This window comes from Camelina sativa, chromosome 4 (genome assembly GCF_030686135.1).
Source record: "Camelina sativa cultivar CO46 ecotype springtype chromosome 4, ASM3068613v1".
Classification (NCBI taxonomy): Eukaryota; Viridiplantae; Streptophyta; class Magnoliopsida; order Brassicales; family Brassicaceae; genus Camelina; species Camelina sativa.
Window position 1 is genome coordinate 19,147,946 of NC_141883.1, and position 17,027 is coordinate 19,164,972.

Consider the following 17,027-nt stretch of genomic DNA (forward strand, 5'->3'; position numbering starts at 1 on the left):
AGAAGGTCAGTCACTCTAATTAGTTGATTATATGCAAGTTATTATTTCATGATCTTCATTAGATGTAAAAAGAACCCTTTTAACCAAATAGGTCTTGGGTAAGTCGACATTAGTGTGAATTAGACATCTAATTGTATTGATATAAATTATATATATTTTATAGTTCTTAAAAAATTATGATTTGTGTTTGTCAAAAAAAAAAAAATTATGATTTGTAGTCTAATATGTTTTTGGGATAATATCATCGACATGTCACTATCAGTGTTTAAATCCGACAAAATCCATTTTTTAAACTATGCATGTATCACTCACTACAAAAACCCTAATAACTTTCTCTTCCAGGCACTATTATCGAAGTGCCGCTACCATCGAATCTCTCTGGCACCGGTAGAGCTTTTGCTCGCTGGCGTCGGGGTATCTCAACCGCTGCTCTTCTTTGTTGGTTCCTCTGCTCTTTTAGTTTTATTTTTCAAGCTTTCTTTCCCCATCGTTTTCACTTTTTCAACCTTCACAAATCATATCAGTTCACCCAGGTTCACCCAGATCCAGACGAAGGCCTGCTCAAATCTATTAAAGAGGGATGGTGTGTCTGTTGAATCCCATCCTCGCCTGCATCAGCTTAGCCTCACCGTCGACGGTTTCAAAGTCCTCTGCTCCCTCAATTGCCCAAACCAGCTTGCGATCCGCCTCTGCAAAACCCCCTCCCGAATCATCACCTAAGCCTCTCCAAGTGGAGACGGCGTTGATGTTTGGTGAGATATCTTTCAGAGCTGCGACTTTCCCCTGTTTTTGGACTTCCGTTGCAACGCCGTGTCACCCTCTGAGCTTGGTAGATCCATGGATGCTCTCATCAAAGCTGGGGATTCCTTCACCCCCTCTGTTTAGTTGCCACGCGTATCAACTCCCTTGGCCATCCTCATCATCCTTCGAATCCCTATGGATGAGCTCTCAACCCGTCTATGGCCTGCTAGCTATCCAAGTGATCTTACCCAACTGTCAAAAGCCCATGTTTTCTCTTTCTACTCTCTTGTTACATGATAAACGGTTTCTAGTATCTCTGGTTGATCTTGATATCCGAAGACTGCGTCTGAGTCTCCCATTATCTAGATTGTTTTGGAATAACAAAGGGTATGTTAGGTCTCTGGTTTCTGCTCAATATTAGACTTTGTCTGATGGGTCTCAAAACTGGAAACTTCAAATCTGTTGTAAACCTATTCTATCTAGCGAACCCAGTTCTTACCCAAACCCCATTAACCGCACCCAGTTCTTACCCAAATCCCATTAACCGCACCATATTTGAGTTAATGTCATCCCAACAGACCAAGCCTGCTCCTCACTCTTCATTGACAAACCGACTGCATGCTTTATGTGGATTCCTTGATCTCTTTGGCAAAGGACGCCATATGAGAGAGGACCCACCTGTATTGCTACGGTTTGTCATACTTCTTTGGCTCCCTTGGGTCTCTCCTTCCCTTGCTTGTGCTAATTGTGAAGATTTGTTGTTCTATGGTCTATTGCCCTGTAACCTACTGTTAACATCCGACGATCTACATCAAACCACTTTCTGCACTATCACCACCATCCGGGCTACAACCCATCGAATCCCTACCATAGCATTGCTTCTGCTAATGCTCCTCGCTCCTGTGAGACTTTTGGCTTTGATTCATCTACCAACGTCACAATGTCTTACGACTGTGACCATCTTGTCATCTGTCGAGTTCTTTGATGATGATCAGTCTAGCAACCGTGATTTCGCCTGTCTCAAGCTGCTTTTTAGCGTATGTTTCACAGCTCTCTCGGACCATTGCTTGATTTTATCTGTATTATTTATGGTTTTGGGGAAAGTCTCTGTTTGTAATCTTTTAAACCTTGGGGATTTGATTCTCACCTTCTGTAATGTTTCTATTTGATTGAATGGAAACTTCAGTTTGTTTTAAAAAAAAAAAACAACTATGCATGTATGAGAGAGTTAGAATACCGTACCAAGTTTTTTTTTTCATCACAAATTCCAGAAATTATGCAAGTTTGCCGATAAGTATCATTCAGTACCATGCAAATTTCCGAAATGTTAGTAACCTCCTACTATATATGTATAATCAAGCATTACTTTAATTAGAAAATATATACTAAAATTTCATGGATGACTCGACTCTTGTTATCTGAATTTTGTTCACTAGTGAAACATAGAGAAATATGAAAATTAGAAAACAGAGATGCATGTCGTTAACAGAAAAAAGAAAAAAAAAGAGTACAAAGATATATGTGGAAAAATTAATACTTTAATGCTAATGAAGATAAAACAGTATTATTTTCCTACTAACTATAAACAATAAGATAAAATAAAAAAAAACGAGACGAAAATGTTATGTTGTTATATTAACAACAAAGATGTTGCAAATACTGTTTTTTTTCTACAGTAGTTTCATAAAATTCACAAGTCAGTAGCGACATATATAAGATTGTCAACGATCAACAACTTTTAAATTAATTGAAACAAAAATACGAGAGATTTTTTTTTTCCCGTCCTTATTGCTTCAAAGTTTGGACAAAACTCAAAACCATTTTCACTTTAACTTTTGTTTTTTTGGTAACATTTTTCACTATAATTTTACGATGAAAAACTTGTAAATGTACTAAAGACAATCTGATTAATTAGGGTTTTTACAGTGCGGTGGCGTAGTCTTTCTGTAAACTCTTTATCTTGGAGACCTTCGTTCAATGCCTATATTCACGTTGAGAAAGTGAATAATATTACTAAACCCACATAGAGAATCACAATATACAGTTTTAATCTGTCTACCGAATAATTTAACTACACTTGAAGCCTTGAAGGTAATTAATTACCATTAATTTAATGTTTAGGAAACATGATAGAAGAAACTTGTACTAATTGAGGAAAAAAAAAAAGAAACTTGTACTAATTTTTTAATATTTAAATGATTCCATGGAGCCAAAATATGGATGGAAAAATCTTCTATATAAACACAAGTTGAAACCATTCATGTTTATTCTATGCAGTTGCAGTCCCCTCCACTTTTATAATACTCTTCCTTCATTCTCTGCTAGCTCTCACTCTTATATTATAAAATAACAACATACAAAAGACTTACTTACACTCACAAGTTTAGAAACCTTACGATTTACAAAATCTATATACTTTACCATTCTCATATTACATAATGTCTAACCGAAAATCACGGTCAAGATCACAAACCGGAGCTCCCATGATCACTGAAGAACAAATCAACGATCTTGTCCTTCAGCTTCATCGTCTTCTCCCCGAACTTGGTAACAACAGAAGCTCTGGAAAGGTACATTATTGATCTAATCAAAATTCTTCATTTCAATGTTTTTGTTTTTTCATTACTTGTATGATTATTTTTCCTCCATCGATCAAACTAAAACTAACACTAATTCCTTACTTCTATCTAATTTTGCTACCAAACTAGCTTAACACTGAAAGTCTTAAGAGTTTCAACTGTATTAAGAATCAGACAAGAAAAGCGAATATACAACAACTTTTGAACTAGCAAAACAATATATATAAAATAAAACCACACATATATTAATTCTAAAATATATACTTCTAATTAATTTACTTTTAATCTTCCATATATTGAATCATAATTTGAATGTGATACAGTACTTAATTTGTGAGAAGTACTGAGTTTTTATTTTCAAAAACAAATGGTAAAAAATAGATTCACAATTTCTTGTAAAGTTTATTAGATCCTTATTCTTCTTATCAATATGATAACACATTTTGGTCACATGTCAGGTTTCAGCGTCGAGGGTATTACAAGAGACATGCAGTTACATAAGGAACTTGAGCAAAGAAGTGGATGATCTTAGTGAAAGATTGTCTCAGCTTTTGGAATCAACTGATTCAGCTCAAGCTGCACTCATCCGAAGTTTGCTTATGCAGTAGAATTAGTGCATTATACATTAAGGTTTTTGTTTTATATAACTTTCGTTTTTTAAATTGTTTCAGTTTTTATCAATTCCTCTTCTTAATGTATTTAAAATGTTGATCATTCTAGCGCTTGTGTTCTCTGTTATGTAATGTTTTTATTTTATTTTATATAGGGTTTTGTTTTGTCAGTTGTTGAAAGAAGCAAGTGGTTTGGATTTACGTTCACATTATTTAAAGGCAACACAAGTTTGTCGGAATTGTCCTTTTTGTGAATAAATAACTAGAGGCTATCGACAATATATATATATATATATATATATATATATATATATATATATATATATATATACACTAATCCCCTATATAATAAAACGGAAGTACACAACATTTTTTTGTAGACTATAAATAGATATAGTTATGATTTTTTGGTTCTAAACTTGTGACATAAGTGTATCATAATATACGGATTAGTCTTATTTTTGGTAAGTAAGGATAGTATGGATTTTATTAATTATAGTAACATATAAATCAATTATAGGTAACATTTAAAAAATAAAGAAATCTCTCAACCTAATTAATATAAAAATATGTGATTCTTCTTTCACATTTATTTTATTTTATATTTAAATTATTTCAATTTTTTATCTAATATATTTAGTTAATAAAATTTATGATTTTTTCTGCATATGATGTAATTTAAATTTTTTAAAATAGACATATATTGCTCAACTGGTAAATAAAAAAATATACAAAAATGCCCTACATCACCTAAGAAAACTATGCAAAGATTCAAAGTCATATTAATAAAAAAGAGACCAAAATGATTCTGAATACGAATGAGCAGAAACCTTGATTTATCAGGTATTGAAATTAAAAATTTTATGCATTTTATTATGGTTCTTTATTTTAAAGAATTTCAACTTTTAATAACTTTAAAAATTCAAATATATAACTTTTAAAATTTTTTAGAGATTATTAATATTTCAATTATTAAAATTTTTATCTTTTTATAAAATGTTTAGGATATGAATAATATTTAAACTTTATAAGAAGTTCAAATATTATAAGTATTTCAATTTCTAAAATAATAAAATTTATTCAAACATTTTAAATTTGAATAATATATACGAATTAAAATATCACATGACGGGTTATATGGCAGGACATGTTTGAGTTGATATTAATAGAAAATTAAAATGTCATTAATTCGGTACTACACGGGTAAAATATCATCTCATTATTTTGTGAACTTTTTAAAAACTTTAAAGATTATTAATATTTCAATTATTAAAATTTTTAATTTTTATAACTGTTTAAGATATTAATAATATTTAAACTTTATAAGAAGTTCAAATATTATAAGTAGTTCAATTTCTAAAAAAAGTAACTTTATTAAAACATTTTAAATTTTAAAAATATATTTAGATTTTTATGAAGTTTTTTCTGCGGTGTACAACAAATTAAAATATCACACGATGGGTTTTATGGCTAGACATGTTTGAGTAGATATTAATAGAAACTTAAAATATCATTAATTCGGTGCTACATGGATAAAATATCATCTCATTATTTTGTTAACAGTATGAATATTAGATTAATAGACGTATCTAATTAAATCGATTAATTAATATTGTAACAAAATAATTAATATGTGGTATAGTGTAGGTTAAGTCATATAATTAACAATCAAAATACAATATATAATTTTAAAAACTAAACAAATCAAATAAAATTAACAAACAGAAATTAATATTTTTATCAAATAACTTAAACTACAGTGTACCGCAGGTCAAAATCTAGATCTACTAGAATAGATCCTACAAAATAGATGTTATTTTCATAAGTTATATTCAACATATGATTTCATGGCATAGTATTTGAGCAAAAAAACAAATAAAACAATCATATATATAATACTTTAAATAAAAATTACGAAATAAATAAAATAAATGTTAACCCGTACTCTAGCACGGGTCCAATTCTAGTTCTATAGACTATTATAGCTAACAAGTAACTACAGTATAAAGCTCATGTTAAATGGTTTAACAATGGATATATATATATATATATATATATATATTAATGTTTAGTGGCTTAAAGAAAGGAAAAAAGGTAATTAATAAAGATTTAAAATAAACTGGAAAGTTGATAAATAAAAAAGCCGACTAATATAAATTGTACTTTTAAGGATCAATTAGGAGTCAATAATGAGTAATATATATATATTAGTTCAAACAGTTTAGCTATGAAATTTTGGGTTACGTAGAGGACGTATCCTTGCAAGTATTTTTCTTTTATAGCCTAAGGTAAAAATTTTGATTCGAAAAAAAATAAAAATAAACCAAGTAGGAAGCTATATATGTACCAGTCGGCAGTCGAAGTCTTGAAATAGATAATCTATATAGACTATATTTTGTATAGTCGTGCAGTCGTGCTTCCAAAGCAAAGTATAGGAACCCATATTTTTAATAAATTTAATTCTGAGATGGACCTATGGTATATATAAAGGAGTTCCCTATATAAAGTTAGAAAAAATAATAGCGTCGGCAAAACAAAATAAGAAGAAATAAATCTGATGAATAAGAAGAATAGAACTGCGAAAAAAAAGAAGAAGAAAAAAGTAAAACTAAAGTGTTGATCTTTCCACGTACGTACATTATCCAAAAAGATTTAAACCTAACACTAATAGAAATTTAATAGTTTTTAGAGATTCAAATGTACATATAATTTGAGAGCCATTTATACTACCTTAAGAAAAAATGGAGAGCCATTTAATTTAGAGGGCTAAAACAGATGTTAATAAATTTTAGGTACGTCTCTGACAACGCCTGATATGAGTATATGACTGTCAAGATATTATGAAAAAGCCTGACGACCAAATCGAACCCAAATGACAAAAACCCATCCATTTTAATTGGGCTACTTGCAAATGAAAGACATATCAATCTGTAAAAAACTTGATATATGGGGCTTTGGGAATTGGTTAGGTTATTGGCATTGTACCAATTTGCAAATTCAGCACATTTAACTAGCAAAAACATTTATTGTATGTTGCATGTTACCTCTCTCGATTGTGTTAACTTGTTAGACAACATTTTTTACTACTGCAATCGAAGTTGATCGTTAGACCTTCAAATGTTCTATAAATAAATGAACCATTTAACGGGATGAATAATTGCAGTAGTGAATATGATACACACTTTTCATACTTATATATATATATATATATAAATGTTCTACTACTAATTAGATATATGAAAATAGTGTAAAAAAGAGTGGGATGTTATCATTCGTTGGCCGCTACTTAAAATTTGTCTTTTGGGTCAATGAGTTCACTTCATCAGAATTTAAAATTTCGGCTTAATGTTTGAAAGATTTTTTTCAAAGGGATAAAATTTGCTGAGCTGAGCCCACGATTTCCATTTCTGGTAAGTGGTAACAATACTAAAAAATAAAATAAAAAATAAAACCCACTCGAACGGTTTGGTCAAGGGGGTAATTGGTCATTCCAGGTACACCAATCCGCCTGACTATTGTAAGTGCAGTTTGGTCTCATGATTGGTACGTTTGTTAAAACTTAAAACTAGTTGCACTTTCCCAAAACAGGTAGCGCCGCACGCAGAGATAAAACCCAACTACACTGTCTTCGCCTCTTCGGGATTCTTAATTGATGAATGTATCTTTATTGATTAACATAATAACCAAATACTTCCTCGTTATTAGAAAGGATGATTTTCTAAGATTTTCACAAACATTAAGAAAATAATCAATGTTTAGTTATAAATGTATTTTTATTTTTAATAACATATTTCTTATAATTATTAACCAATAATAGTTCATCAAAATTTTAAATTCTCAATTAATAAATTTTGAAATCTACAATTTTATATCATTAATTAATTAGAAAAATACAGAAAATCAATCTTTATGATACAAAATAAATTTCTAAAACATCATTTATTCTAATACAGAGGGAGTACATTGATAAATTGAATGAAACTTGAAAGAAATAATCAGCAAATCAAGAAGTAGATGGTTTTTTTTAATTATCCTTTTTTGTGACTTTAATATATTTTATTAAGGTCCGTAGAGAAATGCTTATCTCTCGAATCCTCGCACTAAGAGCTAAATACTATCAGTGGTTTGTCAAAAAAAAGAGAGCTAATACTATACTAGTGAATATATTAAAATTTGTTTTTTTTTTTTTCCAATAGGGGTGATGCGAACTTTTACTATCCGACTAATTTCTTTAAAGTGAGTGTATCCATCGAGTAATCAATTCATCAAATTTTGTAATGAGTTTAAAACCTGCTACCATTTTGATTGGCCAAATGAAATAATTTTGTAAATCTTGCATCTGAGCGTAATTTACTAATTTATCTCTAACTTACACCTACACGACAATTTCTCTTCAACTAGAAACTACTTTACCACCACGTAATTAATTGCATGCTAATGACAAAGAACTCCACAAGCTGATGACACGAGAAAGCCAGTTTGAATCTTCTAACATCTTGATTAGATATCCGGGTAATCAATCGGTTTCGAAAGTCATAAACCAACCATACACAAATGGGTTCTAATTCTTTTTGTCCACAAGATCATGACTTTTGCCTGAATTAAAAGGCTAAAATTGTAAAGATACTGTTTATTAATGTATTTATTGCAAATTTTCAAAAATACTGTTCTTTGATGTATTTATTGCAAAATTTTCAAAATACTGTTCATTCATGTATTTATTACAAGTTCGCATTTTTTTTTAATTAAGTGGGATTAATGTAATCGTGGCAAACAAAATAAATAAAGGTGGGATTTAATGTAATCGTGTGAATGTGGATACTGGATACTTCTCCTCCACGGCAAAAGGAAAAGACAAAACACATCAATTTAGAAAATAAATATTTTTTTTAATAGAAAACAGACAACAAAACCAAAACAGGAAGACTTAAACAAAGAAGAACACAGAGTAAGAAATATCTCCCATAACTGTATTTTTAACTATTCATATATATGATGTCTCTCTGCTACTAAAATTCAAACAGTTGTGCTCTCTGATCTCAAACACTTACACTTAGAAAGCTATATATAAATCTTCATTTTCATCTAATATAGTCAAAAAGGTTCGATTCCGATTCTTGCTTTTTTCTTTTTCTTTTTTTTTTAATGAATTTTTTGATTTGATTTTGATATTGATATTGTGTTTTTTTTTTCTCTTCTCAGCTATGGATTATACAAGAATCAGCCAAGAAACTCCGGTGAACCGTCTAAACCATTACGAAGAAGAAGAAGAAGGATCAACCACATCATCTGAAAGCAGAAGCAATGAAGAGTTATCCGATTGTGATCAACAACAGTCTTCTTCGATAGCTAAGGAGCTCGGGCTAATAGAGTTGCTTAAAGACGATAAAGCCTACGAGCTTATCTATCGTCATTGTCAAACTAAGCTCATGACTTCTCACTTAGCCGATGATCAGTTTCAGATTGTATCTATTCTCAAGAACGGCTTTCAAACTCCACTGGGACAAGCTAAGCTTAAAGCCTTTCAGATATACACAGAGTCTGTGGCAAAGAAAAGTGGCAGCTGCTGCTGCGAGCGCGGTGTGAACAAAGCTGCCGCGGCTGAAGCGGCGAGAGTGACTTACGGCTGTTGCAGCGTGGAGAAGGAAGAGTTAAAAACGATTCTAATTTATGGGTTTAGCCACTTTAGGAACAACAATGGCTTATATCTTTCACCAGACAACGCTCCTCTTCAAAGGTAACAACAACAAAACACCTTTTAAGACATTTTTATATCATTTACTGTTTTATAATAATCTTCAAATGAGTCTCATCATTAATTTTTTTTTTTTTTGGTATAGTATGATAGATCCTCCTTCATCATCTAATTGTGACGAAGATGGGATGAGATACTTGTTGTTTTCAAGAATTATTATGGGAAAATCAGAGGTTGTTGGCTCGATCGCACAATCGTATCCGAGTTCTCCAGAGTTCGATTCAGGTGTAGACAGTTTAACATCTCCGAAGAAGTATTTTATTTGGAGCACACACATGAACACACATGTTTTGCCTGAGTTTGTTGTATGCATCAAAACTCCATCTATCTTGAAAAGAAGTAAGCACATAAGCACATAAATTGTTTGTCCTTCTCTTCTTTATTCTGAAGTTGTTTAAGTTGCTAACTTGGTATGCTTTTTTATTTTTAATGTAGAGAACCCGAAATCGCCTTGGATTATGTTTCCAGTCTTGATAAAATCGATATCAAAGTTTCTCAATCCATCGCAAATCCGTCTCGTTCAGAAACACTATAAAGAACATCAAGTAAGTTCACTTTCTCGCTAGACTCTGTTTTTAATCCTCATCACAACATTCTCATTGTTTGGTTCCTTTGCCACTTACAGGATAGGAGAATCTCGCGGTCTGAGTTGATTCAACGACTGAGAAGTATAACCGGAGATAGGCTATTGGTTCAAATCATCAAATCTGTTGGACAAAAGGTACATTTGTATATTGTAGACACATGAATTCAAACCATTTTTGGTTTTTTTTGTTTCTCATACACAACTCTTACAATGTTGGTTCTTCGATTATGTTTCAGGCACCTGAAGGATTAAAGACCGATTAATGTACAGTCACAGACTAAATTATAGATAGAGTAGTCGTTTATTAGATCAATGTTGATTACAGTGTCACAACTCACAACATAGTACTGTTTTATGTAAATGTGTTTCTGCAAGTTTTTTGAAAAAATAGTTTCACATGTAAATGCTGCTGAAACATAGAACCTTACGTAGATGGAGGAACTTACCAGTCTTGTGGAACTGGACCATAGTTACAGATGATCTTTTGACCATACTATGAAATGAACATTGCTGTGTAAGATATTAGTTTCTTATTAATCACAAACTTCCGTCTAATTTACATCGTAATTACGTAAACACACAATATTGAAATAAACACGCCTGTGGTTTTTTCGTATAAAAATACAACAACTAACCAGAAAAAACCTGTAGAGCCGGTAAGTTAAGAACTGTATGTGTGCACGCGCATAAGATTTCATTCTCACAATGAAAAACGTCTGGAAGAAGTCGAACCGCTTCTAACAAAGCTAGCAAACTCAGGATCAATCACGATTCCCTGAACTTGCCTTCGTCCTCTCCTTCCCAACAAGTTAACTCCGCTATGTCCTGGTGGTGCCACCGGATCTGTCACGGGAATATTTGCAGGCACTGGCATCTCCGTGGAGTGTCCTGAGATGCACAATGATCCTGACTCGTCTTGTTGCCAATACACTTCCACCATGATTCCCCTTGGATTCTCTGCAGTTTCTGTTCCCGGTATCCCAATAAATCTTGCACCAACTGGTATCTGTAGATTGGATTCGACTTGGTTAGCTTAAGCGTTATAAGTCCCTATGAATGTCTGAGATGTATTTATTTTACCTCGACTGAGGAACCGGATGATAGGTCGAGAGTGACCATTGTTCCATCAACTGCAGCGCTTTCGAGTTCAGCTTTTCGTGCTATGTTCAAAAACACTTCTTCAAGAGTTGCAAGACCAAGCTGGATGTCTGAGATTCCAAATTCTTCTTCTCTGTCTTGCAGCTCAGCGAAAAAGTCCTGTAAGCAGATACACTTAGTCCTACGGTAGGTAGCATACTTTATATATGGTGAGGTTGTGTAAATGCTTACTGTCAAAAGATTCTCTTTTTCGTGTGGTATAACAAAAGTCATGAAGGTCTTGTTTTCTTCTGTTGGTTTAACTTTGAGATGCTGCAAAAAAAACATCATATCTCAAAGGGTTTTGGATTAAGAAGTTAAGATAATCGCGTTGTAAAATTGAAACTTTAACCGGCTGTTAAAAAAGACTCACATCTTTAAAGAATTTCTTCACTGGCTCACGTGAGTCTAAAGCACCAGTTTCACCATTGTGGTTATTGCCATTGATTTCTTGGTTTTTGCTTTCAACAAAGCTAATGTTAGCAATGAAACCTGTGCCAAAGCGGGATTTCAACCTGATTGAAGTTCCAATGCAGCGGAGCCTACCCTTAGCCATTATCCCTATTCGATCACTTAAAATATCAGCTTCCTCCATTGAATGCGTTGTTAGTATAATGGCACGACCTTTCTTCGTTTCCTGTATGATATCCCATACGTGTCTCCTCGTGATCGGGTCCATGCCTGTAGTCTGCAATCCATGTATGTCAAACATGCATATGGAAAGGAAACGGTACTTAGATTAGATATATAAAGATCAACATAATAATTGTTACATCAGAAAGGAAATATGGAAAGAAACAAACCGGTTCGTCTAGGAAGACCAGTTTGGGATCACCAATGAGTGAAACTGCAACACTGAGTCGGCGTTTCATTCCTCCACTGTAACTTCCTGCCCTGATTTTCCCTGCTTCTGTCAGTTTTACCTCTGCCAGTGACTTCTCAACCATCTGTATGACAGGGAAAAAAACAATTTAAGAAACAAAAGAGGGAAACTAGTCTTGATTTGAAGTTGAACTTAGATACCATATATTCCTAGCGGAAACTGTTACAGAAACCAACTGACTCATTTCTAGCATATGGGTACATACCGGGTTGATCGATGCAGGTGGCAACCCTTTGATGCTAGCAAAGAGTTTGAGGTGTTCTTCACCAGACAAAGCATCCCAAAGAATATCAAACTGCAGGAAGAATTGGAATGTCATAAATCAATTAAAGCATAACAAAATAGCTGTTACTAAGTCAAATGCCAGAGGCAGATAGCAACAAAAAAGTGCCCCACCTGAGGACAAACTCCTATCATTTTACGGATGTTGGACATGCCAACAGAGCTTCTTATAGAATTTCCATAAATTAGTGCTGTTAAAGCCAAAATCAGAGAGATTTTAGTACGGTAAGACACTAGCTTCTACGAAACAAAAACAAGAAAAAGTGCAAGCTTCAACTTACCATCACCACCAGTAACTGGAAATAAGCCTGTCAAACAATTGATGGTAGTTGTTTTCCCTGCGCCATTGGGTCCAAGAAGACAGAATAGTTGATCTTTGGCAATATTCATCCACAACCCCTGATTATATTTCAAAAATTAGGTAAGGAATAAATGAAACATGTAGATAAATGGTGAGTATGTCATTTACTGAACATCTTTTGGCAAAGAACAGAGTCAACCATGCTAAATTGCAGTTAACCAATTTTTCACAGAAATACCTTCAGAGCATGAAAAGGGGAAGTTTTCTTGCATTTGCAGCATCCAAATTTTGTCGTCCCAGGATAAGTCTTTGCAAGACCACGTATTTGAACAGCAATGTTGGGATCAACTAAACCATCCTTTGAATGTTGTTTAACTAAAGTTTCCTCTTCAAGGACATCTTCATCATCTGGGGTAATGTGATCCACAGGTGGGACTGAACCAGTACAACTACAAATTCCACCTTCTGTTAAAGAAGAAACGATTAGTTAGGATATAAATTTCGACACCACAGTTACTAATGAAATAGAGAAACAAGACTGAGGAGAAAGTACCTTCTACTCGGTTGCCACCTTTACCAGTCCAGTAACCAGGTTTAAGAAAGTAAAAGATAGATTTTCTTACACCAGACGCATTTGTAGTAATATTATCAAAGTAGAGAGCCAAAACAAACCACAAAAAGAATGACCCAATCAGCCACAAGTAGATATCATTCTGCCAAAACCAAATAAATAACGATCAGAGAACAATTGGACACAGTTATTAGATGGAATTTGATTGGAGAATTGACGTACAATTGTAATCACACAATCAGTATTGTCGTTGGGTCCGCATTCAGCTCTCTTACTCCAACTAATTCCAGGATCTTGAGGAGTTGAAGTTGCATCAGCAAGAAGCTTTAGACCCTGAGAAAAGGTATTGGGTGGGAACAGTGACCAAAGTGCCCTGATCATGCGAGAATATTTTTTCGCATAGGGAAACCCACTTGATGTAGCAAGCTGCAGTTAGAGTTATGATTAGTCGAACAATTCATAATTTGAAGAAACAGTTTCAGCTGTTTGTTATGAATGAGAACGGTACCTGTGTTACAAACCCAACCAGAAACACAAAGAAGCCGACAGTCGTTGCTGAAGATGATTTGCTGATAAAAGCTGATAGCATGAAAGCTAGTCCAAGCTAGCATGACAAAAAACGAAGATATAATTTGACTGATGTGCAAAGAGAGGGAAAACACACACACTATCTACTAAGAAAGCAGAAAACATAAACCCTTCGACAGGTATTGACAGTTTTACCATATTCAACTGGAAAAGCATGAAAAGTAGGAAGACAACAGCGAAACTGTTTTTCAAGAAAAAGTCGAACTGGAACATCATTCCAAAGAGAACAGTCAAGAGCGCCGAGATGGTAGTAAGAATTCCTTCCCATGAAAGCCATGACAACCAATAAGCAGTGTCAAAAACACCCATCATCGTCATTGCCTGTTGCAAAAAAAAAACACAATCAGTCTACTATATATACAGTGGGACTCAACAGCCTATTCAGAAACAAAGTTATTATACCTGGCGAAGTTTAAGCTCTTTCTCGGTAATCAAAGAACTGATCTGAAGAACAAAACCAAACATGGAAACAGCAAGGAAAAAAGTCGGTCCTATTGAGTCTAATGCAACAATAGCATCAATAGTTGGATGAGGAAACTCCTTAAATCCAACAACCCAGTTATAGTTTGGATCTGCAAAAACAACGTATAGCAAGTTCCCATCTCAGAAACTTGATGCCAAAACTCACAAAAGATTCAGCAATATACAGAAAAAAAAGATAATGCATGCATGCATACCTCCAATCAAAGACCTCGCGATTTCACGCTCAGCGGCAATTTGAAGAGGTATCTGGAACTTAAAAGTGGGATCTTCAAACCTTCCTCTATTCATCTCTGGAGTTGAATTAGTTTGAATACCATAACTAATCACTGTAGCATTCCTTTCCAAAAAATGCAAAGCTCCTGGAACTAACAAAGGATTCGCCAAGAGCCACGCATCTACCTCATCAGGATCCCTAAATGATCGAACCTAAATACACAAATTTCACAAACATCACCATCTAAAATTCTACTTAAAATTACTCAAAAATTGAGAAAAATCAAAACGAATCGATGGTATACAAAAGTTACCTTCTCAGTCGGAATCGGTCTCCCCGGATTGTTCTTCATAATCGCATTAACAATCTGCGTCGCCCTGGGACTGCGATTCCCACTCCAGACAAAGTCATAGCAGGGGAGATTCACGAAAAACTTATCCTCGCAAGGCGGAATCGGCGGGGAGATCAACGCCGTCGGATCGGTGACAGTTTTGAGAGCGGTGGAGGAAGCGAAGCTCTTCTCCATAGCTTCTTGGATACAGAAGATGAGGAGGATGAAGAAGAAAGAAGCGAAGAGCTGAAGAAACGTGGCTCGTTTGCTTCGCCATGAGAGCAAAAGGTTTTTAGAGAAAAGCGCCGTGTACTGTTGCCAGAGAAGAGGCAAACCTCTCTGCAACGACGACGACGACATGGCTTTATCCTTTAGCCTCTCTCTCTCTCTCTCTCAGACGTTTTTGTTTTTCGAATTTTTTGGGAATCTGACTGTGTGATGATCTGATTTTTTTTTTTTTTTTTTAATTGGATGGGGGACGATTTAAGGGAAGGGGTAAAAGAGTCTATTTATATGACTTTGGTGTTTTTTTAGATAATTACGGATTTGCCCACTCAGATTTTGGCTTTACGAAACTGCCGGTTAACTTCCTTTTGGTGTAATAATGAAGTTTAATTAGTTACTAATTATTTGTCAGAGAACAAAAAAAAATCATACTTCTTCTACTACGAAAACCTATGGGGAATTGCATTGTATGACCAACAAAAAAATTACTATAATTCAAGAACTAACTATTCTAACTATTTAAAGCTAATATACTCTGTATAAATTATAATATATCTTATTTTAACCTTTGTCTCTAGGTTACCACCATTCTTTTTACTTCTTTGCCACCATCTCCTCTTTATCATCATCATTAAATCTAATCATCACCATTTGGGTTCCCAATATAATCTTTTAGGATTTAGTTTTTCTCCGACCTCCGACCACCGGCGAACTCTGGCGACCTCCGACCACCGGCGAATTCCAGTAACCTCTGACCACCGGTATCCTCCGACCTCTGACCACTTCCGGCGACATTTTCCGACGGCATTTTCCGATAACATTTTTCGGTGACATTTTCCAACAATATTTTTCGGCAATATTTTCTGGTAAACTCCGGCTCCGGCCACCGACCACCACCTCTTGATCAGCTTCCACTGCCTTCCACTACCCTCCACTACTACAAACACTAAATTAGTAATTTTACTCTACCCTAATCCTGTTTTTTTAATTTTTTAAATTATACTGCTATATTTTTCTATACTTTTTTTATTTTGGTTACTCACCTAATTCACCTAAAACTTATTAGAGTATATTTTTTAACTTTGGTATCATTAGAATATCAAAATACTTATAGAATAGTAACAAAAGAAAATCATTGGAAAAAAAAACTGAAAGTAATGTTTTTATTGACGTGTTTAATATCGTTTTATGTTTGCTAATTTCTATTATACTTCATACACAGCACCACAACTATACTTAATTATCAATAAAAAAATCATAATAAATAATTCATAGAATATTCAATATTATTCCATCCAGCCAGGTTCAACCTTATGAATCATTTAATTAGAAGGTCAAAAGAATGTGTCGATTATATTTTTGTCAAACAGTAGTAGTATAATATTTTTCTTGATGTGTGTATATTGTGGTTAAACTTCCTTCAATGTCAGCATCGTGAAAAAGTCTTCGTTACCAAAAGAGAAAAAAAAATCTTAAATTATGTATAATAAATGGATATAAATGCTTCCAATTGCAAATAAATAAAAAAGTGAATGAGAAAAAACATTTATTTCCTGTTACACTAATAAAAAAGTAAATTAGTGTAACACGTATTACATGTAATAAATTGTGTCTCATCACATAGATCTGACTTACATATTCACAATAGATATACTGATATAGTGTGTGGATTTGGTATAAATGGTCTTGGACCCGAATCAGTTGCATGTAATATCTCTATGTCATTGATAAAAGGAGTTG

At 33.6% G+C, this 17,027-nt stretch overlaps 3 protein-coding genes across 3 annotated transcripts; 2 read left to right on the top strand and 1 right to left on the bottom strand.

The window, feature by feature from the left end:
* The first annotated feature begins 3,023 nt into the window (after positions 1–3,023).
* LOC104780576 (transcription factor PRE4-like) lies at positions 3,024–4,101 on the top strand. Its single transcript, XM_010505078.2, has 2 exons — positions 3,024–3,311; positions 3,779–4,101. Exons 1-2 carry the CDS (start codon positions 3,180–3,182, stop codon positions 3,926–3,928), a joined length of 282 nt encoding a protein of 93 aa, XP_010503380.1. The 5' UTR covers positions 3,024–3,179; the 3' UTR covers positions 3,929–4,101.
* A 4,599-nt stretch (positions 4,102–8,700) lies between these two features.
* LOC104780579 (putative inactive poly [ADP-ribose] polymerase SRO4) lies at positions 8,701–10,790 on the top strand. The gene is made up of 6 exons (XM_010505080.3): positions 8,701–9,033; positions 9,134–9,668; positions 9,772–10,025; positions 10,122–10,231; positions 10,312–10,407; positions 10,509–10,790. Exons 2-6 carry the CDS (start codon positions 9,136–9,138, stop codon positions 10,533–10,535), a joined length of 1,020 nt encoding a protein of 339 aa, XP_010503382.1. The 5' UTR covers positions 8,701–9,033; positions 9,134–9,135; the 3' UTR covers positions 10,536–10,790.
* LOC109124567 (ABC transporter A family member 2) lies at positions 10,780–15,545 on the bottom strand. Its single transcript, XM_010505079.3, has 16 exons — positions 15,045–15,545; positions 14,712–14,943; positions 14,437–14,606; positions 14,170–14,355; positions 13,955–14,050; positions 13,669–13,872; positions 13,429–13,588; positions 13,114–13,340; positions 12,856–12,973; positions 12,689–12,765; positions 12,498–12,587; positions 12,213–12,356; positions 11,783–12,097; positions 11,602–11,682; positions 11,353–11,529; positions 10,780–11,278 (listed from the first exon to the last, which is right to left on the bottom strand). Exons 1-16 carry the CDS (start codon positions 15,420–15,422, stop codon positions 10,973–10,975), a joined length of 2,961 nt encoding a protein of 986 aa, XP_010503381.1. The 5' UTR covers positions 15,423–15,545; the 3' UTR covers positions 10,780–10,972.
* Positions 15,546–17,027: the final 1,482 nt, after the last annotated feature.

Excerpts from the sequence above, each read along its gene's own strand:
- LOC104780576 (XM_010505078.2), top strand. The coding sequence starts at position 3,180 with ATGTCTAACCGAAAATCACGGTCAAGATCACAAACCGGAGCTCCCATG. Across the intron at positions 3,312-3,778 it reads ACAACAGAAGCTCTGGAAAG|GTTTCAGCGTCGAGGGTATT; the intron begins GTACATTATTGA and ends GTCACATGTCAG.
- LOC104780579 (XM_010505080.3), top strand. The coding sequence starts at position 9,136 with ATGGATTATACAAGAATCAGCCAAGAAACTCCGGTGAACCGTCTAAAC. Across the intron at positions 10,026-10,121 it reads TCCATCTATCTTGAAAAGAA|AGAACCCGAAATCGCCTTGG; the intron begins GTAAGCACATAA and ends TTTTTAATGTAG. Across the intron at positions 10,408-10,508 it reads TCAAATCTGTTGGACAAAAG|GCACCTGAAGGATTAAAGAC; the intron begins GTACATTTGTAT and ends ATTATGTTTCAG.
- LOC109124567 (XM_010505079.3), bottom strand. The coding sequence starts at position 15,422 with ATGTCGTCGTCGTCGTTGCAGAGAGGTTTGCCTCTTCTCTGGCAACAG. Across the intron at positions 14,944-15,044 it reads GACCGATTCCGACTGAGAAG|GTTCGATCATTTAGGGATCC; the intron begins GTAACTTTTGTA and ends TTGTGTATTTAG. Across the intron at positions 12,588-12,688 it reads TGATAGGAGTTTGTCCTCAG|TTTGATATTCTTTGGGATGC; the intron begins GTGGGGCACTTT and ends TTCTTCCTGCAG.